The sequence below is a fragment of the Podarcis bocagei genome, assembly GCF_964188305.1.
Source record: "Podarcis bocagei genome assembly, chromosome: 7".
NCBI classification, from domain to species: domain Eukaryota; kingdom Metazoa; phylum Chordata; class Lepidosauria; order Squamata; family Lacertidae; genus Podarcis; species Podarcis bocagei.
In genome coordinates, this window is record NC_138132.1 from 37,344,172 (window position 1) to 37,372,072 (window position 27,901).

General features: G+C 44.0%; 2 protein-coding genes across 4 annotated transcripts in view; both read left to right on the plus strand.

The window, feature by feature from the left end:
• Window positions 1–12,944, plus strand: part of RSPRY1 (ring finger and SPRY domain containing 1) — a 37,026-nt gene extending 24,082 nt beyond the window's left edge. For both annotated transcript variants that reach the window (XM_081203674.1, XM_081203673.1), the window contains 7 exons: window positions 2,514–2,629; window positions 3,489–3,632; window positions 4,676–4,787; window positions 7,151–7,253; window positions 8,860–9,012; window positions 10,221–10,325; window positions 11,438–12,944. In XM_081203674.1, the coding sequence (XP_081059800.1) occupies window positions 2,514–2,629; window positions 3,489–3,632; window positions 4,676–4,787; window positions 7,151–7,253; window positions 8,860–9,012; window positions 10,221–10,325; window positions 11,438–11,534 (830 nt within the window). In that variant the 3' untranslated portion in view covers window positions 11,535–12,944. The remainder of the gene's footprint in view (window positions 1–2,513; window positions 2,630–3,488; window positions 3,633–4,675; window positions 4,788–7,150; window positions 7,254–8,859; window positions 9,013–10,220; window positions 10,326–11,437) is intronic.
• A 2,753-nt stretch (window positions 12,945–15,697) lies between these two features.
• ARL2BP (ARF like GTPase 2 binding protein) lies at window positions 15,698–26,990 on the plus strand. 2 transcript variants are annotated; one of them, XM_081203733.1, is made up of 7 exons: window positions 15,698–15,861; window positions 16,825–16,971; window positions 18,785–18,846; window positions 20,212–20,318; window positions 21,322–21,407; window positions 22,890–22,986; window positions 24,382–26,990. In XM_081203733.1, exons 2-7 carry the CDS (start codon window positions 16,934–16,936, stop codon window positions 24,478–24,480), a joined length of 489 nt encoding a protein of 162 aa, XP_081059859.1. In that variant the 5' UTR covers window positions 15,698–15,861; window positions 16,825–16,933; the 3' UTR covers window positions 24,481–26,990. The 2 variants fall into 2 exon arrangements, with proteins under 2 accessions (XP_081059859.1, XP_081059858.1); XM_081203732.1 differs by having other exon boundaries at window positions 15,699–15,861; window positions 16,920–16,971.
• Window positions 26,991–27,901: the final 911 nt, after the last annotated feature.

Sequence of the window (27,901 nt, forward strand, 5' to 3'; positions counted from 1 at the left end):
TTTGGTTAAAATTTATCTCCACACAGACCTTAATCATCCTGCTTGGGTCAGTTCGACCGACGATTCTAATGAGGGGTTCTTGTAAATCACATAGAAGGAAAGTAAAAAAGGTCCCCCCCCCATTCAGTCCCGTTGTCAACATACCCAGCCTTTGGTGTATCTTCATCGTAAAATATTCCTGTTTCTCCAACCCGTCGTCGTCTTTTGCAGAGGTCACTTAAATTAGCAGACTTCCCTCCCCTTCTTCACTTGAAATATGTGCATTTGCTTCTTTTGTAATTAATTATTCCAAATTGCTGCAGCTAGTGCGCGATCAGAGACAGCGTCCAGGAGAGCCGAGGTCCACACGGGGGCATTCTGCCTAGTGCCCTCACCCCCTTCTTTCGAATTAGGGGGTGATTTATTGGCACAGCAGGCAAGGGCAGTGTTCCCCATTTCCTTGGGGCAACAAGGGAGGCTGCCTACTCCCATAACAGCCTCTTAATTACCCCGTGTGGGTCGGAGAGATGGTATTGTCGGCCATCTTCCAATGCGCCCCTAGTGGCCCCCCCCCGACATGCTCTGCATTCAAAGATGCAATGTTTTATTTGGTATTTAAGCAAACTTTGACTGCTATGGTGTAATGTAGCTTTCAGAATCCGAAAGCGAAAAATTCCTTGATAAAACCAGCAGTGTTATGTTCATGTACTGCTACTGAATTCAGGTCACTTAACCCAGAGGCAGGATAACTCAAAGGTGGAGAAAATTTGGGAAATGTCTTGGGGTAGCTGCCTAACCCTTTAGGGGACCTTTGAACACTCAGAGAACTGATTCTTCCTGCACTTCACAGTGTAGCAGTTTTGTACATTTTAGCCTTGAGGTCAGACAAGTCTGTCAGAGCAATTTTCACAGAGGGAGCTACGTGAGGTGTACAATTATTATGGGGCGTAACTTGTCGTGACTTGCTGTGGAGAGTTTATGGCCCCAAGCAAACATCTGCCTTGCATTGTCCTCCTTCTAGCAGGAAGTGCACTGGTGAAAAATTTGTTTGTTGCCCAGACATTTTTAAAATCAGTTTAATTTAGCCATCCCTATAGGAAAGTAGTGGGAGACTGTGGCCCACTTCACAAGTTGACCTGAATGTGCTGTTATGCAACTCACCTTAAGCACGTGGGTGGAAGTTGCACAGGCCACCGGGAGTGATATGGAAGCATCCACAAGACAGCAGTAACCACATTGCTATGGGTAATATATGAAGGAAATCCATGGTGATTATAGGCTTCTGCTTCTGCCACCATTGTGTTCTCTTTGGGTTGCAACTTCCCTTGAGTTTAGAATCTAGTCTCTGGCAAAAGCTTGGTTGCTGTTCAAAGTCTAAAAATAGGAATGCCTTTAAGGGGGGAAAGTCCTTAAAATTTGGACTCATTTGGCTTTGATTCAGCAGCCCACTTGTTAGTGGGAGTAAGTCACAGGTAACATAAGAATACTTGTGCTCATGAAAGAGCTACACTGACTTCCAGTAAGTTCCTGCATGCAATCTAAAGGCCTGGTTATAACCTTTTAAAGGTCTAAATCAGGGGTGAGAAACCATTTTTGACTCCATAGGCCAGACCCTAATCAGGATCTGACTTGCAGGCCAAATTTGACAGGTGGGCAGGGCCTTCTACAAGTCTCTTTCTCTAAGCCCCCAATTGCAGGGGCTTAAAAGGGCAATAGGAAGAGGCTTGGAAAATGCAGGAGCTGTTTTAGAGCCTTTGCAAAGAGGCTCTTTGAAGTAGTGTGTAAGCAGGGCTTGCTATAAGTGTTGAGCAGCTCACTGGTGTTTGCAGCAAGCCCCACTTTGGGCAGGGAATGGCTACAGTACAGTGTTCCCAATGTGGAATCTCACCAGTGCTTGCTGTCACCATTGATCAGCGCAGATAGCAAGGCTCGCTTGTCAGGGAACATCCAGGAGCACCCTTTGAGGCCCCCAATTGTTCATTTGCAGCTGCATATCAACCTGCTCCCCAGCTGACATCATAAGCCATATCAGATGTGAAAAGGGTGGTCATGGTTCGAGGAAAACTGCCTTTCAGGCCAAATTGGATCCAGCCTAATTTGGACCTTGCACCCAAACTTTCACATGCCTGTACTAGAGGGTGGTCTGTCGGATAGTCCCTTTAATGAAGAAGAGGTACATAATTTTCCACAGTTCCCAGTTCCTGCCCATCACCCCTCCTCAGCGTTCTGAGAATTTCAATATTCCATCTTTGACAAGTGTAGCAAAAATTCCATTTAATGAATGAAATATAGTAACAATTTAATTTATTATTTGTACAAACTTAACTTTATTATAACTGGTAAAGTATCTAATGTATTCCCTGATTGGGGACTTCCTTCTCGGTCAAATTCCAGACCATTTGATCAAATTGGTTAACTAACGCTCTGCAGTTAGGTGAGCATCAGGTGAGCAGATACATTTGATTGCCAGGTCCATGTTTTGCAATATTGGGACTTCTACTAGTGTTACAACTTCTAACTATGTATTTTTGCAGTTTTGAAAGAAGGCAGGCAGTTTACATACGAGAAAGTGGACTTGACCAACATAAATGCCATGCTGAATAGTAACGATGTCAGTGAATACCTTAAGATTTCACCACGTGGGTTGGAGGTAAGTTTTTGGGTGCTTAATTCCATCATATTTTTATGTCTTCTACACTTCCCCAAACAGTAAGAAGTTTCAGAATAGCACTATTTGGGTTTCATTTCCCTTTGGAAGAGAGGACACTAGAGGCTTCACTCTCTTTGAGATAATAATATAGGCCGTAAGTCAAACCAAGCCATTTTTATATGTTTTGGTTTTTTTAATAAACCCAGCTGAAATAGCAGAAAGAGAGGAAGTTTAGCAAGAGGTTTTAATCAATGATTAATAAGGTTGTGAGATCAAAGGGGATACAGTAAGACTTACAAATCCTGTTTCAGAATGTAGCTATTGGTGATCCTGGTGAAGTTATTAAAATGGACTACAAAGCCTGCATTCAGGATACATATCACAACCCTGTATCACTTGCTATCAATTTGGGAAATAATTACTGGTTTGCATTATTTGCAAATATGCAAACAAAGCATAAGGGAGGGCAAGCAGGTGCCCCTCCCGCAAGGAGCATTGGATTCCCAGAGAGTCATGTGCATAGCACACTCAAGGCTCCACCTGACTTTGTAGCAGACTCCAGACATAAATTCTCAGTGGTCTGCGTTTGCAGAACAAAACAACAAAACAAAACAAAACAACAAAAGCAAGCCTTTTTCAGACCACACCTGCAGGGCACTTAGTCTCACATCTTCACCCCTGCGGGTGAGTTACCTATTCAGTATTAAATGTAGAATCGGTTTCTTCTGAAATATGAGCCTGTTGCCTCAAAATGGAGCTGAGAACTTACAAGGATTTAAATTCCTCCTGCTAGGGCCAGGTAGCTGTTGTCTTTTGGAAGGCAAGCATTTGTTTATTTTTCTTTTGGTTTGTTCATTAGGCCCGATGTGATGCGTCGTCTTTTGAAAGCGTTCGATGTACTTTCTGTGTGGATTCTGGAGTTTGGTACTATGAAGTCACAGCCATTACTTCTGGGGTGATGCAGATAGGATGGGCTACCAAAGACAGCAAATTCCTCAATCATGTAAGTGCCACTTTCTGCCATAGGAACCTACTCATTAAGTTGGATCGGCCTTGGAGTCTCTTTTCTGGGTCCCTGTCACCTCTGGAAAAGAAGCAGATGGGAGCCAGATAGAAGGCCTTCACTGGGGCACTAAACTTGTGGAACCAACCTGCTTGGAGATGTTAACCTGGTTCCAACACTGACATCTTTGCAGAAGCCATGTGAAGATTCTGATTTTTCTTGCAACTTTTGGTTTAAATGGGCCATCCAGATGTTTTGGGCTGCAGCTCCCATCAGCCCCAATCAGCACAGGTTGGCAAAAGTTGCAGTTTACAATTACAGGGAAGGTGCTTCACTGAAGTAAAAATGTTGTATAGGGTTAGATGCAAATACCTTGATATGGTGGGGAGAGTTGGCGTTGCTGGAGAAGGAGGTAGATGAGAGCCCCTCTTCACCTTCCCTAGCAGCACAACTGTACATTTAACTGTATTTTAGTTATCGGTTATTGCACAGCACTTTGATGCCAAAATGTGCACTGGTGTTTGGTGCAATGACTGGTGCAGATGGGATTTTCTTAACCTTAAGCAAGAGAGCCAGAATATCTCACCTGTTTGCATGCTCCCTCCTCTTCTCTCCTGCACAAATCCAGCATAAATTCAGTTGTAGCATTGCATTTGCACCAAATTTAGCTTTTGTCTAGGTTTTAAAGGTGATTTTGCAATTTCAGAAAGTGTCAGGGAGCTATACACAACCAGGAAGCCATAGCCTATGGATCTTTCCCCTTCTGGAATTCACCCAGTGTATGATCACACAGCAGGAAGCAACTCTTGAGAGAAGCCCTGAGTCTGTACTTGCAAGAGGGCAAAAATGTGCCCAGTGTAGTCCAACAGTGGGCCACATATTCCAACCTGCATTCAGATCTCACCCTTGTTAAGAAAGAACATATTGATACCCCCCATGTGCCCATAGTTATGCAAAATGGTTGAGAAGCTTTAAAAACAAGATTCCCACAAGTATTGTCATGTCTCAAGAAAAATAAATGCTGTATTTTATCTTCCCTGAAGGAAGGTTACGGTATCGGGGACGATGAGTACTCCTGTGCATACGATGGCTGCCGGCAGCTGATCTGGTATAATGCCAGAAGTAAACCACATTCCCACCCGTGCTGGAAGGAAGGTACTCCACCCATCTTGTTGCAGTTGTTGCTGTTGTCGTCTTCATTTGCTGGGAAATTGTTCTAGCACTCCCCAGAGGGGAGCAAAGCTGCCAATTTAGTAGCCTAGAATCCCTTCTACCCTGTCTCCTACCATTGTAGGTCACTGTAAGTGAAGAGTCATTTTCATCCCTTCACAGCAGCCTTCTGAGGGCCACATGCCATTGGTGGGTGGGACCAGAAGCAAAAGTGGGCAGAGCCTACCTTTGTGCAGTAGGCTAGCTTCTACACACACACTTCTCTCTGTCGTCCATCCGGGCAGGCCAGAGTCCAAGGTTCACCAGAGTTCAAGGACACATTCCAGCTAGGCAGAAACACTAGGAGAGCATGGAACAAAGCCAGTGAGGGCCATGGCCCAGGAAAAAGAAAATATGGCTGGCACACATGTGTGGCCTGCAAAGAGTCCCAAGAGACATGGAAGAGGGTCACACTTGGGCCTCCTAGGCCTGAGGCCCTGTCTTCTGTCAGATTGGAAAGGCTAGGCTGCAAACTTTTTTCAGTCCTCACTACATGCAGGAAAGGTTTTGTATTGGGGGGGGGCATACCAATGGTCCAGTTCTCCACCTATAACCAGAAGTGGTACAATCTAGGAAAAGGCTTTTATTGTTGGACTAGTTCTAAGTTGGGATCATTCCATGCCATTGAAGGAGAAAAAGGTGTAGCCAGGAAAGGATCTTGATTGAAATTGAATTTTTGGACAATGGAACGGATGGCCCAGGGATCCAAGGGGTCTCTTTCCCCAAGGGGTGATTCTTTCGGGACATGTCCGTACATCAGCTTCCTGTGCTTTTAACTCAGTGCTTTAGTAGTAAACTAGAAGCACAGGAAGCCTTTCCTGGAAAAACCAAATGTCCCCTCTTCGTTCAAATGTCCCCACAGACCCCACACATTCTTATTGCTGCTCTCACTGCCAGTCATGCAGATTGCACATCCAGTATTGAGATCAGCATGCTATCTGGGGTGAAGACTGCAGAGGAGAAGCATGATATGTACATGTAGGTGCCTGCACTGCAAACTCAAGGCACAACTGCATTTTTCAGAGCATATTTACAACATGTTTACTTTTGTTTCTGATGCGCATCCAGTCCCTGGGGTCAATGTTTTAATGTGCTTCTGTTCATCTTGATCTTCTCTGCATTATGTGGAATCTATGTAGCGTCAATTCATCCTTCATTTGGGAAAAGAGGAGCACAAAGTTTCCTTCTAGTTACAAACTCTTACCTAGCTTCCTAATTACTTAAATTTGAGAAAATGAAGATGACTCTGAGCAGGCGTAACGCTGGCTCCCTGCAAAATGCTATTTGTAAATCAGGAGTCAGCCTCCGGAACATATTTATTTTTTATTTCATAAAATGTTCACAAAACAAAAACTCAAAAGTAGTTTACAAAAAGATTTTTTTAAAACCCAGTAACAATTTGCAACAATAGTTTAAAACTTACAAAAAGTTCAATGTCTGCTTCTTTTCCTTCTTGTGTGAATTTTCCCCTCTACAGCTTTAACCATAGTTTAGAACAGGGGTCAGCAAACTTTTTCAGCAGGGGGCCGGTCCACTGTCCCTCAGACCTTGTGGGGGGCCGGATTATATTTTGGAGAAAAAATGAACAAATTCTTATGCCCCACAAATATCCCAGAGATGCATTTTAAATAAAAGCACACATACTACTCATGTAAAAACACACTGATTCCCAGACCGTCCACAGGCTGGATTTAGAAGGCAGTTGGGCCGGATCTGGCCCCCGGGCCTTAGTTTGCCTACCCATGGTTTAGAGTTACAGGTGTTATAACCCTACTTGGTGCTAACCAGAGTTCTCTTAACCATGGTTTGAAGACAGTTTACCAGCCCTGGTTAAGATTGAGCCTGGTTTTTTTAACCATTGTTATTGTAAACTGTAAACCATAGTTAAAGCTATTGAGGGAAGCAACATGAGATTCATGTCAGGGAGAAGCCTCCATTCCCAAAGTTGGTTTTCAGTTTGCAAACCACAGTGTGCAGAAATCAGTGCTATATCCTCATCAGGCCTTTGAATACTTGCTGCAAGGTTTCAGGATTAAAGACAACATAAAGGAGGAGAGGAGGCATTTAAACAGAGGTTGGATGGCCCTCTGTCAGGGATTCTTTAGCTGTGATTCCTTCATTGCAGGCAGTTGCACTAGATGACCCTTGGTGTACCTTCTAACTCTACAATTATATGAAAAGGGACTGGTATAAGTTTACTCACATGCAGAGGTTGTTCCCACCCACTGCATATACCAAGTCACTATTGTGGGGTGGGTTGTTAAACAGATCTCCAACAATCCTGTGTTTTTTCTTATATATGACTTCAGGTGATACAATAGGATTTTTGCTGGACCTACAAGACAAGAAAATGATCTTTTATTTAAATGGGAACCAGCTTCCTGCTGAGAAGCAAGTCTTTTCTTCTGCTGTGTAAGTATGTGGCCCTTGTGAAAGCAGTGAAAAATTAATAGCAAGCTTTTAAGATCCAGATAACAATAAAATTAAGTCTAAAAGGCCAGGGGAACATAAAACCACACTTGCCAGATGCCATAAGAGCAACAGAATAGGGTTCCAGATGGACCTCTTTGTAGAGAGCATTCCATAAGTGAGGTGCCACCATTGAGAAGACTTTCTCTCTGGGAGGCACCTGCCTCACCTAAGATATGGGGTACCTGGGTAAGGCCCTCTATAGAACATATAGGTTAGATACAGAGATAGGTGGCTCTTCATATACCCTGGTATTAAGCCATAAACAGCTTTAAAGGTCAAAGCCAACATGTTGACTCGACGACTGGATGCTAGTTCAACTGGTGCAACACCTGTATAATAGCTGTCACTAGAACTTAGCATTTATGTATTGCATTTATATCCCACCTTTCCTCTAAGGAGCTTGTAGTGGCTTACACACGCCTCCCACTCTCCATTTTATCATCACAACAACTCTGAGGTAGGTTAGGCTGAGACAGAGTGGCTGACTCAAGGTCGCCCAGTGGGCTTCATGGTTGAGTAGAATATGAAAACTGGTCAATCACATCCTAGTCTAGCACTCTAACCACTACACTACTCTGGCTCCAGCATTGTTTCCAAAAAGTCTTCAAAGGGAGCGCTGCAAGTAATGGGTTACAGTAGTCTTAAATTGTAGATTGTCAGAGCATGGATTATGGATGCTTTGCTATCTCTGTCCAGGTACAGCAGGCCCACCAGCCTAAGCTGATGAAAGCCACTCGGTGCCACAGGAGCAAACTCGTGGATCTCAAGCAACCTCCCCAAGCTGTCTAACCCTGTTGCTTCAGGGGGAGCACAGTCCTGTATATTACAAGATGAACATTGCTCCCCTGATTTGATATGATTTGATAATAGACCATTTGAAACTATTCCTCTTCCCATCCCCCAAGCATGTAGAACTGCTATAACCTTGGAGAATGCCCACAAACATTCTAATTGCTCAGGAGGAATGTGTTGACAAATCTGCAGCGGTGGGTTGACCATGCTGGAGACTAGAGTAAAACGCAGAAGCTGGATAGTTGAAAGAGTAGGGACAGCGTGAGCAGTGTGCTCATAAGCAGAACTGTTATGTAAAGAGGTTTGAGCGGCAAATTACCCAGCGGACAAAGAAGTGGAAATCTGAGTGAGCAAAGAGTGGAATTCAGGCTGGGTATTGGAAGCAGGCAGGGAATAGATATGCAAGGGGCCTGTTTGAAGCTGCATGTTAAGGATCTAAGCAAACCTGGGAAGGGGGGCAGTCTTTAGTCTGCAACCCATCTACTTGGGCTAGCCAGCCCTTCCTATCCCTAACTAGAAAACAAGCCATGACTTGTAGTAAAGACAGCATGGTGTAGGGGTTAGTCTGTTGGACTAGGATCTTGGAGACAAGGCTTCAAATCCCCACTTGGCCATGAAGCTCACTGGGTGACCTTGGATCAATCCGTTCTGCACACCTGGATGATTCTACAAGTCATGGGTAATACAAAGTGGCACCGTGTGTTGGATGCTTTGCATGGTGGTGCTCTAATATTATTCTCCCTTGATTTTGCAGGTCTGGCTTCTTCCCTGCAGCTAGTTTCATGTCTTATCAACAGTGTGAGTTCAACTTTGGAGCAAAACCTTTCAAATATCCACCATCAGCTAAATTTAGCACCTTTAATGACTATGCCTTCTTGACAGCAGAAGAGAAAATCATTTTACCAAGGTAATATTTTCTACTTGTCAGTGCATGGAACTGAAGGCCGAGATTACAGTCTTGTTCTTTGTAGGTTTTGACCCATCTGGATATGATAAATAAAGGACATCCTGTGAAGTTTTATCAAAAGCCTGTAGTTTCACACACTGCAGCCTTTCACAATGGAAGAACCACTTAACCTCGGGACTGTTTTGTGTGTTGATTGTAGAAAATGCAGCTTGAAAATGTAATGTGGGAAATGCTGGATACCTGTCATTCTGAGAGTTGTATCTAGGGCAAACTTAAGGTAAAGGTACCCCTGCCCGTACGGGCCAGTCGTGTCCGACTCTAGGGTTGTGCGCCCATCTCACTTAAGAGGCCGGGGGCCAGCGCTGTCCGGAGACACTTCCGGGTCACATGGCCAGCGTGACGAAGCTGCTCTGGCGAGCCAGCACCAGCGCAGCACACGGAAACGCCGTTTACCTTTCCGCTATAAAGCGGTACCTATTTATCTACTTGCACTTAGGTGTGTTTTCGAACTGCTAGGTGGGCAGGAGCTGGGACCGAAAGACGGGAGCTCACTCCGCCGTGGGGATTCAAACCACTGACCATGCGATCGGCAGGCCCTAGGCACTGAGGTTTTACCCACAGCGCCACCCACGTCCCAAACTTGGGTGCAAACTTAGGTGCAGATTATTCCATGAGAATGAATTATGTAAACAAAAGCTAACTTTCATAGATTAGATTAGTTCTGTGCTATTTATCCAGTTTCTGTGATTCAGGTTTTTGACTAACATCTGAAGTTTTGTTGATTGGTTTATTAGGGGAATGAGAGAAAGGCTAGTTGGGAGGGGGAGCTTTCCATATTCTGCCTAGACCCTCCCCAACTATAAGGGGTAACAACTTCTTCCAGTGGTGGTAGCTTTAAACGAGAAGTTTAGATCTTCCAGATGCCCGATTTCATGCTTAGTATCAAATCTGTGTACTTGTTTGATAAACTAGTGGATATGCAGAGCATTAATTCTGCAGTGGCCTTAGTTAACAGAATTGAATAAATTGTTAATTGAATTTGTTTTTGTTGTTTTTGTTTCCATTGCTGCACATACTAATTCACAGATATTAAACTGAGATTCATTGTCATGTAAGGTGATCATGTCCATAGTCAAATACATTTGATATGAGCAGGATCCCTTGAAACTGTTTCTTTGAACTGAATCCTGCTGATTTTTCCTCTTCAGACATAGACGACTGGCCTTGCTAAAACAAGTGAGCATTCGAGAGAATTGCTGCACTCTTTGCTGCGATGAAATAGCAGACACAGAACTCAGGCCATGTGGTCACAGGTATGGTGGATAATTATTCCTTTTATTTATCATGGTTTTGTAGCTTCCCCTGTCTTACATGCCCTAGTATGATAAGCTGTAATTGGTCTTGGAGGGATTATTTATTTATTTATTAAATTCGTATACTGCCCTTCATCCAAGGTATACAGGGTGGTTCACAACACAAAAATTTAAAAATTTAAAATGAGAAAATATACAATAAAACAAAAACCAATAAACGCCCCCTCTCACAAACACATTTAAAAGACTATACAGGATATATATTCTAAAAGGTGGATTAAAAATACTATTATTAATTATTCATAACAATATTATTATTGATTTTCTATTTTGTAAAGCTTTGCAATCCAGGTTAGACCTGGTCTGCATATGTAGTAGGATGAGGTGGTAGAAGGGATTCTGCCAGTTCAGGCTGCAGGTGAGGAATGTCACTTTTGTTTTTTCTTCATCATCAAGAGGGGAAGCCTGCAAAGAACAACAAGCACAGCAAGGAGGAGATGTTCCAGATCAGCCTGTTTCCTGCTGTACTAGGTTTCTACTAGCAGGGATTTTGTTGTTGCTGCTGCTGCTATACCTGCAGTATGACGTGGTACTGTCCACGCTTCTCCCTTAAGATTCTACTACCCACCTTATTCCCCCACTGCTTCATGTGTACATAAACCCTATAAGTCTTGAGGCAACAAAGAAGATGTATTTTACTGCTTAGAATATGTGCATTGTCTCTGTACTATTAACTGTCCACAACAAAATTAGCATTGGCAAATCATGTGAGTTGTGACACGCCCACCTGCCCATTCGGTGTTCCCATGGAGAATTACATGACATAAGTTGCATCCATGCTCAGAGTAGTCCCATGAAATAAATAGGCACAACTAGCTTTGGTCCATTATTTTCAGTTGGTCTACCTGGATTAAAAGCTATTTGGATACAGCTCCATTCCCACAACAAAAATGAATGGATTTGTTTGTTTGTTTGTTTGTTTGTTTTTAAAAAAGAGCAAAGACATTTCTGTTGTTCCTGATGAAGAGTTCTGTGTAACTTAAATGTTTGCATACTATTGCCTGGACAGAAGTTGCCCTAGTAACCCATCTTATATCGTTGTCCTTCTTTAGTGACTTGTGCATGGAGTGTGCCTTGCAACTAGAGACCTGCCCTTTGTGTCGACAAGAAATACAGACTCGGGTCCGACAGATCGCTCACATTTCATGACACGTGGGGAACTGTATCTCGTGAACTTCCCTCTGATCCATTCCATTCAGCGCTAGAAGGGAGAAAGGCAGCTCTGACCGAGCCACACACAAGCTGAGAGCCCCAACTGTGGCCCACTTTCACGCTGAACAGTAGACGGAAACCTGTTAAGTCGCCCTGCTGCCTCAGAGCTGTGGAATGTTCTTTTAGCAGAAATGAAAGTTGGCGGCGAGACTTGAGCTACCTGTTGGTTTGTCTCCGACCAAGGTGGCTGGAGAGTCTGCCTCTTAAGTTTGTCCCCTGTCCCCTGTCCACTTCCCATTTCCTTTCTTCCGCTGCTCCTTCCACTTGCCCATTACATGTCAACAGTTTTGCACTGGAAACATAAAGCTCATAATCTCCTCTAATGGGGGCATATCTGTCTTCTAAAGCCTTTATTTCAGCAGCCGTCACACATTTAAAAACAACACCAATATTTCTTGGTCAATGTAGCTTCCTGCTGGTCAGAGACCCTCTGTATTTTGGACTGTTGACCTGAAAATGTTCAGACTTGAATTCTACATGAAGAAACTGATTTGTAAAGGAGGTGTTGAGATTCTAGAAGAATCCAAAATTTTTTTTGATAACTCTGTGATTCCAAAGAACATTGATTCTTCCACTACCACCACCTTTTTTTAAACTGCAGAAAACTGCATTTTCATTCATAGTGTTTCTAGTTCCTTCAATTTCAGTACCTACATTGTTGTCAAAAAAGAAGTGATTTTTCAGGAGGGATTCTTATAACTACAGTGCCAGATTGGAGATAGCTTGTTATTCTGGGTATTTTAAAAGGTACCATTGATTTCTCTCTCTCTCTCTTTTTAAATTCAGTATTTGTTCTTGCAAGTTCTGTATGTTTTGAAAGTATTGAGCTATAGAACTCAAGATCTGGAAAGAAAATGTGGAGAAACTCTGTTAATATTGTTTTGAAAGAAATACATGTTGTTTGAATAGCAAGTCAGCCTAGGTTGACTAAACTACCATTTCATTTACATAGGCTCTAACAAACTTAGTCTGCCAAGCTCATGCCTATCCACTTGGCAAAACATGTGGGAAGGAGGGACACACAGTGCAACTTCTAGGGTTGCACAAACCAATATCAAAAAGCTCATGGGGCAATGTGCATATTGTGCCTCTGTGCAAGTGCAGAAAAATCACTGAAATCAGCTGTGTAAGAATCTCAGCCTTAAAAGAAAGTAAGTTTCTAGTTATGGTTGCAAGGTACCTTTGGAAGGATATGTGAATAATGTCTGTTGAATTCTTAAGATGTTTAGACATTGTTGAATCACATTTCCAGTGGTTCAGGATGGGGCTTCAGTTTCCCGTCTTAATTTATAGAGTGCTGAATCCAGCTTTTCTTGATTCATTAAAAACAAAAAGCAGTTGCAACAATTATTTATTTTATTAAAATTTCCTACCCGCTTTTCTTTATAAAGGAGTTCCAAAGCTGGGTACAATACCAATGAATAAAACCATAAACTGGGATAGCTCAGTTGGTCAAGCTTGAGACTCTTCTCAGGGCTGTGGGTTCGAGCCCCACGTTGAGCAAAAGATTCCTGCATTGCAGGGGGTCAGACTAGATGACCCTCATGGTCCCTTCTAGCTCTACAGTTCTTTGCTCAAACAAACAATAAAACAGTAACGTCAGCTGAGAGCACATAGACAGTTTAATAATACCTGTTTACAAAGTGTGGCAACACAGATACCCCAAAACCTATTAATCCAGGAAAGTACCTCCAGGTGTATTGGGGGGGGGGGCTGTTGCCCATGATAACCCTTCATTGGGCTACCGGCCTGACAGGCTTTGTTTGGACTGATGTCCCTGATTCAAGACCACTCTCCTTAACCCCTGCCCAAGCCCTCTGTTCTCCCTCTTCCCACATTCCTAGCAGGATGCAAAATGGTGCCCTTTCAGAATCACTGCCTCCAACATGGTTCCTGCAGAGATACCCTCATAGTCATCCTTGGAAGAGGAGATAAGATGGTTGTACAAAGTTCAGGGCTTTAGAATCTGGTCTCACCTGAAAGGGCGAGGAAGGTGTATGAATCTTCTAGTGGCCTCTTTCCCCAACACCGTGGATTATTCACCACATCTTATGGCCGTGCATCTTCTGCTGGCTTACTGGAGCTTGGGACCATAAGCCTGCAAAGTATTCTACTGCTTTATGTTTGAGGATGTGTTGCTGCCTTTCGCTCTTCTTGCCAAGCAAAGATGCTGAGTTATGTATAGGCAGTTCCTTAGGTGGGTGACAATTCCCTTCTGTACGAGACAAGCTGTAGCTCCCACCCAGGGGTTTATTAGGTTGGCTGCAGTCAAAGGTGGCAGGCTGGGGGGGGGGGGTGTTATGCACAAAAATCAGAGGTCTCCACTCTACCTAAGAGCTTGCCTGCTCCCTGGGCTGCTCCTCTACTCCCCTGGGCAGCCAGGCAAGGTGCAGAGGCTCCTCTGGGTGCCTTGGTGTAATTCAGTTGCTGGTGTGGGGCATCACGGCAGCCCTGTGGGACCCTCTTCCCAGTCACCCTGTGACATTAGACAAAAAGCAAAATTTGAGTTTCTTGTCCATTGTCTCGCTGGCTTCAGAGGCACCAATACAGCCCCTTGCCAAGGACACAAAGGACAGGGGGCACCGATACAGCTCCTTGCCACTTGTCCTGGCTATGGTCTTGGTGCCTGAACAGCCCTGCATTCCAAGAAGAGTAGAGTTGGGCAGTGCCCCTTGAACAATGGGTGTGTAGGGGGCTGCTGGGCTGAGGGTGGGTCAGAAAATCTTCCTTCTGTGTGATCTTAAATAAACTTGTTAATTCATTTTGAGATATTTCCACCTGTTCTTAAGGATACCTTTTCACAGGGGAATGGAGGGGAGTGGCAAAGTTTTATCTTGCAATTCAAGTAAGCACTAAAGTCAGGATGCTGTCATATTAGCAAATCAACCAGAGATCAACAGCAATCTAATGGTTAAGTGTTCAAAGCAAGCCTTCCTCGCTGACCCTACCATAAAAATCACATGATTTTGTGTTATGCTTGTGTAACAAGCACGTTATTGTGGGTCCTCAGTCTGTAACTACTAAGTCAACAATGTCAGCTGACATGTTTATTATGCTTCTGTCCTAGCTTGGCATGTGGCTCCTGACGGGTGGGTGGGTGTGAATGTTTTGCAAACAGGCAGGAAAGCCCTTCAATGTAAGAGACGTGTGTCATCCCATTTCACTGGAGAGCATGAAAGCAAACAAGAATCTAGTCAGGATGACCCTCTCCCAACAGATAATCTCAAGCAAGATAAATAGTATACACATACACCCACAATGTGAAAACTGCTTTCCGGAGGGATTCGTCACTATACAACACCATTGCCCATATTTGGTCAACCACGAAGCTCACTGGGTGGCCACTAAGTCTAACCTACCGCACAGGGTTGTTGGGAATTAAATGTCATGGGATAAAAAGGTGGGATGTAATTGCAATAAACAAAAGAAGAACCCACTGGTTTGGCCACTGACAGCAGGATGCTGGGCAAACGGAGTCTTTAGCCTGCTCCGGCAGACAGGCCCGCCTATGTGAAGACACACTTCAGATACAGGCACCGAGCTCGGCGACTTTTAAACTCGACGCGTAGTTACCGTAAACACTGAAACTTTCGCAGGGGGCAAGATGGCCACCAACTTTAATACCGTTAAAAGAAGTTTGAATAAATTAACGGAGGAGAGGGCTACTATGCACAATGGCTATGGCATCCTCTGCCTCCATTGTCAGAGGCAGCAATGCCTTCTGAATACCAGCTGCAGGAAACCACAAGAGGGTGAGAGGGTTAATATGCTCAAATCCTGCTTGGAGACTCCGCAGGCGTGGGTCGGCCACTGCAAAAATGATGCTGGACCAAGTGGGTCGCCTTTAGCAAATTCCAGGAAGGATCTTAGTTGTTGCTGCTGCCGCCGCCGCCTACTTTGCTCGGCTCAGCCAAACTGGGCACCGCCACGTGGTCGGTGAGGCTGGAAGGGAGAGAACCGCCGCCCCCCCCCCCGCGCGCTTCCTCTGATTGGTTCTCTCCTTTTACGTTTCTTATTGGTCGGGAGAGAAGTCCCGCCTAGCCTCCTGTGATTGGCTCAGTTCGTTCAGCCTCACAATGATTGGTCAGGTAGGTGTGCGTTACCGGAAGAGGCCGTTTCCTAGGCAGCAGCAGCAGGAGGAGGAATAAGAAGAAAGAAAGAAGCGACGGCGGCGTTTGCAACGAACTCTATGGGGGAGGCCAAGGCCTTCGTCCCGCTCGTCGGTCTGCGGAGTGACGAGCTGGCGCTGCCTGTAGGAGGACAGGTAGGAGCCAAGGCGGAAGCTTTGACTAGGACTCCTGGGTCCCCTGTGGCCCTGAGAGGAGCCCTGCTAGGTAGGCCGGGGGGTCCTGGCTCGCTCCTGGCCTTCAGAGGTAGACTGAGTCAGTATGTGGAGGCTCTATCTGCTGGCTAGGGACTTGGAACTGCTCTGCCAGGTCAGGCCAACCTTGGGTCCAGTAGGGCCCCTGCCCTCCCCGCCCCACACAATGGCAAACCAGAACCCCAGAAGCAGGTTTTTTGATTGATTGTATTTATATCCGACTTTTTTCTCCAGTAAGCTCAATGTGTCATGTATGTGGTTCTCTTATGCTCCACAACAACCTTGTGAAGTAGTTTGGGCAGAAGTGGCCTCCAAGGTCACAGTGAACCCGGATTTGTCACGATTTGAACCCGACTCTCTCCCAGGTGCTGGTGCTTACAGCTTGGTCTGGGCGTGCAGCAGAATTAGGTGGTAGTAAAATGAACTGTCCCAACTACTTCTGGAGGATTACATTTTAAAAAATAATTCTCATCAACAAAGACTTCCTTCAACAGGAAAGCTAGTACAGTAGAGAGTGGACTGATCTAGAACCCCCCCCCCTCACAGCCAAGAGAACCCAAAAGCTCCTGGACCGTATAACAGAGGCCCTTGATAATTGCAAACATGCAAGACTTCTTGTACGTCTGGCAAACCCTAGTTGTGATAAGTGGCACCCACAATGTATTTGTGAGTCTATAAATTCTGTGGACTTCTGTTGCCCGTTTCCAAATCCAAAGTCTTGGAATTCCATACCTTCAGATCCACCAATTCCAGTGCAATGGGATAAGTTGCTTTTGTTTCAGGCAAACCTATTCTGCTGCTTACTTGTATGTATAGTTCATTTGTTGCCCACTGTTTTCCAGGAAATAGAAAACAAGTCATAATCAATGGTTATTTCTAGATGTGGAGGTGGTGTAATATTTTCAGATAGGCTTGAGGCCTGACATTGAAGACAGGATGACTGACAGCCAAGTATTACACCCTGAGGTTTAAAGTATTTAAAGGTTTACGTCATAAAACAGGTGACAAAGCCACGATGGAAACTTTAGAAGAAGAAAACTTTGGTGTGTCCATGTAAGTATATTTCTGTTTCTGCACTTTGAAATGTTAAAGCCAATAGGAAGTTTTAACAGTTAGGAGAAGATGGGTTTTTTATGGCATGTGCTTCTGTGGACTTGAGCCTAGATGATAGAATAGGCTCTCTAGTCCACAAAAGCTTATGATGCAATATTTTTGGTACTTTTTAAGGTGGGAACATTGCTTGGTGATATGTTATTTTCTAACTTTATTAATAGTTGGTTTCAGTGTTAATTTTTAAACTACAATCAAGACTGACTCATAAAGATTTTTGTTTCTCATGGATATAGATCAGTAATGGATCAATGATAGATCAATGCCTTCCAAATATTGTTACACTATAGCTTCCATCATTCCTGGCCAAATCTGTAGGGCCATAGGTTGCTCACCCCAGAAATTGATTTCCATCCTCCTTTTTAAAAGCCATCTAAGCTAGTGGCCATCATCACATCTTGAGGTGGTAAATCCCACAAGTTAATGAAGCATTGTGTGATGATTTAGTTAAGTGCTGTATATAGAAGTACTTTATTTGTCTGTTACAAATTTCCTGTCAGTTAAGTTCAGTGGATAACCCCAGCTCTTTTATGGACCCTGACTTTTAATATAATGCCTGAATCAAGCCAAAGCGATTCTGCTTTTGAATTGCAAAAACAACTGTATTCTGATCTGGAGGGATTGCTGTTATCCCTTCTGTATGTGGCTAGATGGCAGCAAGTAGCAACGGTGTCTCCTCCACCAGGCTTGGGTTAGGAACAGCCTCTTCCTTGCTTCCATTAGGACAGGGATGTCCAACAGGTTGATTGCGATCTACTGGTAGATCCCCAGGAGGTTTTGGTAGATTGCGGTCGATCGCTGGGTCCCTTTGCTTAGCGTTGGTAAAATAGAATCCAGCCCCGCCCTCCATTGTTGCATGATCTGCAGAATGGAAGACGGAGTTTACTCAGTGAGGCTGTTTGTCTCCCCAGCGATCTGTTGGTGAGTGGCTGTTTCCCTTTCTCCCTAAAAATGGCCAACAGCTTACCTTTGAACTCCCCAAAAACAGGGCTTTCCTCCTCCATAAAAAAAGTTCAACAATTGACATCACTGCCATTTTTTAATTCCGTGAGTAGATCACAGTCTCTTGGGAGTTGGCCACCCCTGCAGTAGAACATCAGCTGTTAGGCACATCACTCTTATTCCTACTTAGTGATGAGGGAGAAGAAACTGAAGGATGATGCCGTATCTAAAACCTTGCCTAGTTTCTTCATGGATAAAGTACAGGCTGAACCCAGTCCAAGTCTGAGATCAGACTTGACTGAGGCAAGGCAAGGAACTGCTTCTCATCAGGGTGACTGTCCTTGGTTAAATCTTGTCTGCAATGCAGAAGAACGTCACCATAAAATAATTCTTTGAGTAACTTGTGTTTGAATAAACAACAGCTTCTCTCTGAATGTAGTGGAATCTGGGGAGGAGGACTCAGTTCAGGTAGAACAAAGCATTACTGCAGTGGCTTAGAGATTTAGAGCTGTAAGCCAGGAAGTCTCTGGTATGAAATCTCACTTTGACAGCAAATGCACTTAAGATAGCCATAGGCAAATGGTTCTTTCTCTTAGTTTGAAGTTATTCTCTGTAACAGGAGGGTGATAGTGTACCTCCACTTTACAGGACTGATGAAAACATTACTGAGTAATATATGTGCTGGAAGTATTTTGTATGCTCATGTGTGCCATAAAGGCAGTAAGCATTATTCTGTGTGCCCTGGATTGTTATGTTTATGTGTATTTCACCTTCCATAGTAACCTGAATCCAACTTGGCTGTCTCTCATTTTAGCTCTTCACCATCGGATGCTGAGTTTGATGCTGTTGTTGGCTATTTAGAAGATATAATAATGGGTATGTTTTTCTTAAGGTAGCACTGCTCAAAAGGGACTGCCAAGGTGCATCTCTTCTTATTGTTATTTGTGAACACACTGGGGTATTTTAGAGGAATTGTTTTGATCTTATCTACAGTTTTGATTCTGTGGTGGATTTTGTCAGCACTGGTTTTTATACAAATACATCATAGTCTAGACCAGACCTTCCCCAACCTGAGATACGAACTATCTAAAAAGCACTACAGTGGTACCTCGGGTTACATACGCTTCAGGTTACATACGCTTCAGGTTACAGACTCCACTAACCCAGAAATAGTGCTTCAGGTTAAGAACTTTGCTTCAGGATGAGAACAGAAATTGTTCTCCAGCAGCGCGGCAGCAGCAGGAGGCCCCATTAGCTAAAGTGGTGCTTCAGGTTAAGAACAGTTTCAGGTTAAGTATGGACCTCCAGAACGAATTAAGTACTTAACCTGAGGTACCACTGTAGGTTGAGGGGAAGTCGGTCTAGATGATATTATTGTTTATGTATTTTCAAGTCGCTTTGAGGGCTCCTGAGGTGCCAAAAGAAGAGATAGCGAACTAATAAATAAAATAGGTACCCACCACTCTCTTCTTTGTGCAGTATCAGCACGTGGGAAAGTGTTCAGTGGTTGGCATTTGTGCCTGGCTGAAGGTGGAACTTGTATTCTTTTCCTTGGACATGGAAGCAGAGTTCTCATGTAAATTTTCTTCTTATTCTGCCTGCTTTTCCTTTCTTGCCTCCACCTACTGCATCAAGTTCTGAACAAGGTTCCTGCTCCTAAACAGCTGGACCCCATGATGAGAGCTCCTGTTGAGGGCTGGGGATGCACCACAATGTTTTATTGTGGGTCCACACTTGTTGATAGATACTTGCCTTTCAATGAAACATTCAATAAATCGGTGGTGCCTGAGGTACTGCCCAGTAGGTGGCTTGAAATAACCTGTCAATCCCTTTCATGGAGAAGTGCTTGACAACCGTGTTGCAATTACAGTGGCAAAATTTATGCCTGATTAATTGATTCTGGATGAAGGATTGGAACTGTGTGTATGCTGACTTCTCCAGGGAACTGATGTTGCCTCATATGTTCATTATCCAGCTCTGTTCCCTGGGTGAAACTTGCCAAAAGTCTTTTAATCAGGCTCTGCCTTGTTTGTGTCAGTGAGAGAAACTCTTCATCCTGCCAGAGGCTTAGCGAGCTAGCAAGATAGAGAAGCTACTGCAAGGATTGGGCCTCTGTCAGCTGCAGCTGTGCTGTCGTTGCAGCTATGAGGGTCACCATGTACTGGATCCTAAGCTGAGGACAGCACACCAATGAATGTAGTCACTGTCTTTCGACTGAATGCAACTGTGTTGTGATTTCAGATGATGACTTCCAGCTTATACAAAGGAACTTCATGGACAAATACTACCAAGAGTTTGATGATACGGAGGAAAATAAGCTCATCTACACTCCTATTTTTAATGAATATGTGAGTGCATATGTCCTGTTTTGATCGTTATCACTTGCATATGATGGTGGGCTTTGTCTTTTGAACATTTGCCACCCTGTGAAAGAAATTGGATTCTGTGTGTTTCAGCAGCAAGTGTGACCTGTGAACCATAAGAGAGAGAGCAGCCCTGCTTCAGGATGTTGAGGCTCCTCTCACACCCTCAGAGGGACCTGAGACCTCAGTGCAGGTGCTGAAGTCCAGCCTTCATCAACCTGGTGCCCCTTCACTGTTTGTTTGTTTGTTTTAAACTATAACTCCCATAAGCCCCGGCCAGCATGGATGTGAGCTGTAGTCCAAAACATCTGGAGGGCACAGATGGTTGGTGCTGCTGACCATCCAGTGTGCTTCTCTGGGCCGTACCATCACTTTGTTCACTGTGCCAGGAAGGTTTTCCTGCTACAAAGTTTGCTCAGTGACTAGAGGGGAGGGGCCCAGGCTGGTTGCTGTCCCAACATGGCATCTTTTGTAACAGCTTAGCTTCTTGTGAAAGTTTTCATAATTGTTGCAGATTAAAGGGTTGTTAAGGGCACAGCTGCAAGAGCTGGTTTAAACGCTGGCAACACTGATTGCTGCTGAGACACATGTGGTTTCTGAAAGATCCTTATGGTAGCTTGCAAGTCTCTAGTTGGGTTCTGAAATTTGGGGGTTATATCCAGTGATGGTCAGGGTACTCCCATCATTAGTCGTGCTCATTGATTTCAGACATATAGTAATTTTGGTGGGTCTGCCCAGAGTAAGGACCCATAGTGTTCTTATAACTTAAGGGTAATGAACAGAACAAATTACTTCCTCAAGGCAGAGACTCAGCTCTACATATTTTAACTGGTTGTATCCTGTTGTTACCTGTAACATCTCTCATATTTGGATCCAAAATGTGGTCCAGCCATTGACAGTCTAGTAAGCTGCACCTGATCGTAAGCTACAATATTTGCTCCCTGTCATCCTCAGCTGGAAAATAATAATACAGTGCTTCTCACTTCAGATATGCTTGGTTGAAAAATACATTGAAGAAAAGCTCTTGGACAGGATTCCTGGTTTCAGCATGTCTGCCTTCACCTTGTCATTACAGTAAGTTGGATCCTTTGCTTTCCATTTCTTTTTCATCTTCACTGCATTAACTTGCTCTTAAGGCTCCTTATTGAGTAGGGTTGGGCTTTGAATTTTGGGAGCAGCTTCTCTCAGATGTGAATCCACCTATTTTAAGCTCTGCTGCAGACTCCTTGCCCCAGGGTCTGCCCTTCTCTGAAATGCAGTCATGTGGTCCTCTGAGCAGGGAGCTCTATAATGTCAGTACATCTGTGAAATAGTATCCCCTAAGAGTGTCCACAGAATGGCGCTGTGGGTTAAACCACAGAGCCTAGGACTTGCTGATTGGAAGGTCGGCAGTTCGAATCCCCGCGACGGGGTGAGCTCCTGTTGCTCGGTCCCAGCTCCTGCCAACCTAGCAGTTCGAAAGCACCTCAAAGTGCAAGTAGATAGATAGGGACCGCTCTCCGGCGGGAAGGTAAACAGCGTTTCCGTGTGCTGCGCCGGTTCGCCAGAAGCGACTTAGTCATGCTGGCCACATGACCCGGAAGCTGTCTGCAGACAAGCGCCGGCTCCCGGCCTCTTGAGCGAGATGAGCGCGCAACCCCAGAGTCGGTCATGACTGGACCTTATGATCAAGGGTCCCTTTACCTTTACCTTTGTGTCCAACAGACCTTACCCCCTTTTTCCCATTTAGATATAATGTAAAACAGGAAGAAGACCGCTGTACATCATTCATATATGTCATGCGCTGAGGCCCAAATGTTCATGATATGCACAAATGTAAACAATGGGCTATTAAGTCACTTCCACGAAAAGAGAAGACTGTTCTATGCTTAGCCAGTGGTGCCCATCCCAGCCTCCTTTGCAGATCAAGGCCCATGCAATCCCATGCCATTTATAGAAACCTTCTTGAAGATTTCATATTGTTGATCATTCCTGAGGGCTGCATAATGAAAACTGATGTTAAATGGATATTCTGCTGCTTAGCGAGCAGATCCATCCCTTTGTTTAGTAACAGCTTAGAGCCTGTTTGCCCAGTATTCCCTCCATCACCACCCTTGGGCACACACAGCTGAGGAAAAGCTGTAAATCAGACATCCATGAATGCAGTTGGCAGAAGTGGCTGTGATTGCAGCAACAGCATTCCCACTCCCCTTCAGATTCTGAAGCTGCAGAAATTTCTGTGGGCTGCTATCTGTTCATTTTCAAAGTGGGGGGGGGCGATGACAGAAGCACCCCCTGATGCAAGACAGAATAATTATTAAGCTTAAAATCTAAAATGTGTACAACTTTGAACTACATTTTCTTTGGATAATTGCTTGGTGACAGTGTGTGAAGCACCCCTTAGTCCCATTATTTTCAGTACAAATTACTTTGTGGAAGTGGCTAATTTAAAGAGAAAATGCAACTTTTTTTGATAGGCATTTTCCTCTTTAGCTTTTGTAATGCATATTTTCTCACTGCCTTTTAAAATCTAGAATGTCTTGCTGTTTTAATGATGACTAAATCCTTCACTTACAGGCAGCACAAGGATGAAATTGCAGGGGATATTTTTGATATGCTTCTCACATTTACTGACTTCCTCGCATTTAAAGAAATGTTCCTGGATTACAGAGCTGTAAGTACTTCAAAGCTCAGAAAGCACACACTGAATGGCCAGGCAAGTTGGTTTAACTGGGAGTGACTCTTGGGCATATTGAGCAGAGAGAGATCACTTTCCCAGTTCTGCTTCCTAAGAGCCTTTTAACTGAGGAAGTGAAAAACTGATTTTGGTGCTTTATGCATGCAAAGTAATTGGGGCTCCTTCCCAGCTTCTGCATTCTGGGGGTGAGAAAGAGGACCTCAGTTCAGGAAGAGAGGCTTGGCCCTGGTTTTCAGTTTGGCCAAACTATAGCACTCTGGATGGGGCGGAGTGGTTTTCAAATGTAACTTGGGGTGATGGTTTTTTTTTATCATAAAGTATTATGCCCAAAAAGTTGCTCAGTGACAATTTGATAAAATACAATTTTTGTTAATTTGCATAGCTATCAAGATGCATGTCTTAAGTTGGTATGGGAGTTCTTTATGGGTTTGGGAGGGGGTGTCTAAAAATGCTTTTAGTGAACCTCAGTGGTGAAATGTGTGTCCAATGCACAAGTTTCGCTCCAGAATTTTTTTTGGGGAAAATACTGGAAACCTGTGGTCCAAAACAAGTCAGTTTGAAGTTACGCATGTGAAACCCCAAAACCAGTTGCATTTAACAATTCAGAACTGTTGTTATTGTGAAATCTTAAACACTGATCTTTTAATATTTAGTCTTGATAAGGAGGGTTTGAAATAGCAAAGGGGCCAGTTTCAAAAGGTTGGCTAAGGCAGAAATTGTAAGGGAAAGAACACATTCCAGGCCAGCTGCAAAAAGAATTCTTACTTATTTTGGTAGTGGGGGTGTTCACTGCAGATGCACAGAATCTGAAATCAAACAAGGGAGAACATTGTGTATATTGCTCTAAGAAAAATGTGTGCATATACACATAATGTGTGTATGTTTGTATGGAGATGGTGTGTAAATTTTTATATATGGCTATCTGTGCCCCTGATTCTCATGAGGGTTTGCAAAGACCAGAGTGGCAGAGGGCAAGATGGCAAGGGGAGGGCATGGATTACTAAGGTTACTTGGCATGGCAATAGAGGCTAGGTAGCATGGAGTAATAGTCAAAGGAGGTCTGGCAGCTGTACCAAGGATCAGAACTTGCCCTGGTCAGTAGAAACCCTGTCCAGTCTCCTCTGGCTTCACCCATGACTACTGTCAGCAACCAAAAAGCTCGGGGGGGGGGGAATCATTGCTTATTGATGATGAAAGTTACGATTCTCAGTTTCCACAGCAGGTGCCAGATTCAGTGTGGAATTTCTTGCCCACAGCCTTGCAGAAAATAAAAGCTCTGTGTTTCATTACAAACATGCCTCCTTGTCTGGCTGAAAGGCTGCCATTTAGAAATGCCGCCAAACTGAAGTATTTTTGGCATCTCCGTTCTAGGAAAAAGAAGGCCGAGGCCTGGACTTAAGCAGCGGATTCGTGGTGACACCCTTGAGCAAGTCCTCCATGTCGCCTTCCGCAAACAGTCTACGACACTAGCTCTTTCCTCCAAAAGAGAGCTGTCTCCACTTGGGGTGCCCTGAATGTAAAAGCCAGCAGAAGAGATTAGTGTGATGCTGAGGAGTGCAACCCTTATTCCCTCTTGGCAGGCCAATTTTTCGTCTTAGCTGCTTGTTTGAATGGGGCATTTCCACATGATCAGTGACTAGTATAACTCCAGCCCTGTCTTAGCACTTGGATTTGTTGCTATGCCAGCCAAAAGGGACTTGATGCCATGGAGGTCAGTTAGTGCCATGGTCTGTTTGAGGGCTGCCGATTTCTTGGAAGGAAAACAAGCACTTCTTCATTGGACAGCAGTGATGGAAAATGAGTGTCAAACGTGGGATGGTTCTAACTGCACAACTTTCTGAAGCTCACAATCACAACAAAGCGGGGGAAACATGTTTAGCGTAGTTCTAAATGCCACATTTTGACTTTCGACAGTAGCATGTGTGTGTTTGATGCGAATATATATATTTAGCATGAAACTTATTTGTCAGTTCTCTAGTAATTGTGAATTTGTATCCTTTCCCATTCAGTAGGCTTAGTGGTGTTGCTCTTGTAAGGCCCCCACTTCAGCTGCAGAAGGAACCAGAAAACTTGGGATTTCCAAAGTAACCTCTCTCCTAAGAAAAATCACACTCTGTTTCATTACTACCAGCAGTATGTGCTGTAGCACGGACAAAGCTTTCTGCAATGTCTTCATGGGGGATGGAGACTGTAAACCCAAATCCAAACTTGTATGGCTTTCAAGGAACTTTGGGAATTACAGTTCTGTGAGGTGCTGCAGTTCTTTAAAAACAAAAACAAAAGAGCTAAAGTTCCCCAGGTTCTGCAATATTAGTTAAGCTGGTTTTAACTATAAAGACTTCCCTCACAGCGAAGCTCAGGAAATGGTCTGAGAAGTCAGGACTGACTCTACCAGGTTTTTTTATCACAGCCCCTCCTCAAGCTTCTTTCAGGAAAGCAAGGACAGTTAAACCTTCTTTTAAAGTGGAGTGAATGTGTCCCGAGTGGCTTGATTATACCTGCAAGCTTTGGGATTTCATCAGTGTTGTGTTTTACTAAGGTTAAAAAAAGAATAGCATGGATAGCATTGCCTGTGCCATTATCGGTCTGCATCTTTGCTAGACACCTGGGAAGCCTCATGTGTGGTTCATGCTGATGGCTTTCTCCCTCCATCCTGGCTTAGTGACATCAGCTAGTAATATGTGCCAGTAGTGTTGGATCTGCTCTGCTTGCCCCAGCCACATCTCTGTTTCTGGCTTACCTCCACATGGATCTGTGGAACTCTTGCTGAGAAAGGTGTAGCTGCTGTTGCCATCTTGACTTGTGGCGGACCAGGCAACAGGAGCAGGGAATTCAAAACCCAAAAATTCCAGTTGTTCCCACTTTCTACGCGTTGCCTGCCTTTACTCTTGGTTGGTAATTGAGCGCTCAAGGACTCGGCCTGTACGATCCATGTGCTGCTGTCACACTGAGGCTTCTTCCAAAGTCACATAATGGAAGAAAGGCCAGGATGACTGACTGAGCCCTGAAAATTTACTATTGGAGCCTTTCAGGCTTCAAATCCTTTTTGTCCAAGCAGGGGTAAGTGATTCTTGTAATGAGGCTTATCACAAACATCTTACATGTTTCAGTTTTGGGTGACAATATGGTACAGCACAGTACTTGCTTGACTAAATCTTGGGAGATTGGGTAACGTGGTATCTTTACATCAGCAAACTTTTGCTTTCACAGTGTTTTCTTTTACATACGTTTCCCTTTCAGGGTTGTGTTCTGTAATGTGTTTAGGCTGTACACTGATCTGAAACTTGATTGCCAAGATCCAGAAGCAAACTCTGCATTGTAAAGGATGTTTTTTGTAACTTGTTTTGGCAAGGTCCCATGTGTGTAAACGAGGAATAATCTTGTCCCTATACTTTGAATATTGTTGGTATTTGAAATGTGCAAGAAGTGCATTTTCAAACAGTCACGGCAAGGCATGTTGACAATATTAATGACAGTATTTATCTTGGTGCAGTTTGCTTTTAAAAATCCAGTCTTGGTCAGCAAATGGGTAACACAGACTGGAATGCAGGATCAGATTCAAAGTTGGAAGTTTCTTGTTTCTCTCTTGCCATTTCAAAGACATTGTCTTTCAGTGCCCAATTTGTCAGAACTGCTTGGAGGAGAGACACAAGGAAATGAATTTTCATTTTCTAATCTCACCCAAAACCGTTGAGGTGCATGGGATGGATTTTTTGGTACAGGCTGAATGGAATTTTAGAATATGTCGTTACAGTATTGGATAGTCTAAGAAATCCTTGGAGGACTCCTCTGAAGGAAACATGTGCAATCGCTGGAGAAACACCTTTCGTCAAGAGCTTCTTTTGGCATTTCTTTCAATGGTGTGTTCACAGTTTGCCTGCCTCTTGTTGAAGTTCACTTCATACCAAGAATCAATTTGTGTGCTGTTGGCAAACTAAGACTATATCATTTTGTGTTTGATTAAACAACCAAGTAAATGATTACTCTCTCTGGGTGTGTAAATCTGGGACACTGGGAGAAGCAAGTACGCAATACTATTTACTGGAGCAGAAATAAGGCCAATAATGTAACATTTAATTACCCTTAGCAAAATTGTGCACCTGATTGTGTGTGTATGTATGTATATATAGAGAGAGTTTAGATTCCAAAATAACTGCACCTTTTGACTGTTCCCCTGGTCACTTTTCAGATAACTGCTCAGTCTTGTCTGTATGCTGTTGCTTCTGGGTGGAAGGGAGGACAGAGATTTAAGTAGCAGCTACTCTCCCATTTTTTAAATAAAACCTCCTATCTACCCAACCATAAAAACAAAGGCAGAAGGAATGGTGGTAGATGTAGCTGCAGGGGAGAGCAAAGCTGTCCATGGTGGAATGCCCCTTTCTCCGCAGCTATCAAAGGTGCAGTCATCCTTTCCCTTCTTTGCTTCCAGTAGACATTGGAAATGGCTCTTGTCATTGTCTTAAAGGGTAAGGTAGAGGGAGGAGAAGCAAGAGGGCATGATCATAACTCCAAACTCATGGAACAGTTAGGGTGATGCCCTGGTGCCTATTGCAGAGCACTGAGAGCTTGCTGTGGAAGTTAAGGAAGCCCAGGTCTAGTTTTATGGATGGGAGATTGCCTGGAAAATCCATCAAGGAAGAAAGAAAGAGTCTCTATTAGAAGGTGAAAAGCTAGCTGGACCTGGTGTGCTTGGAACTCTTGGTCACAAAGCCCAACTTTGCCTTTTGGAATTTCTTCTGGCCCCCACTTCATAAGGACTGGAAACTTTTTTGCTTTTTGCTTAGCCATACAATGAAAAAGTTTATGAGGCTGCTGTGCTTGCATAATGCAGTCCAACACAGGACACCCACATGCCTTCCTGAATTGTCTAGACTATATCTGGCAACTAAAT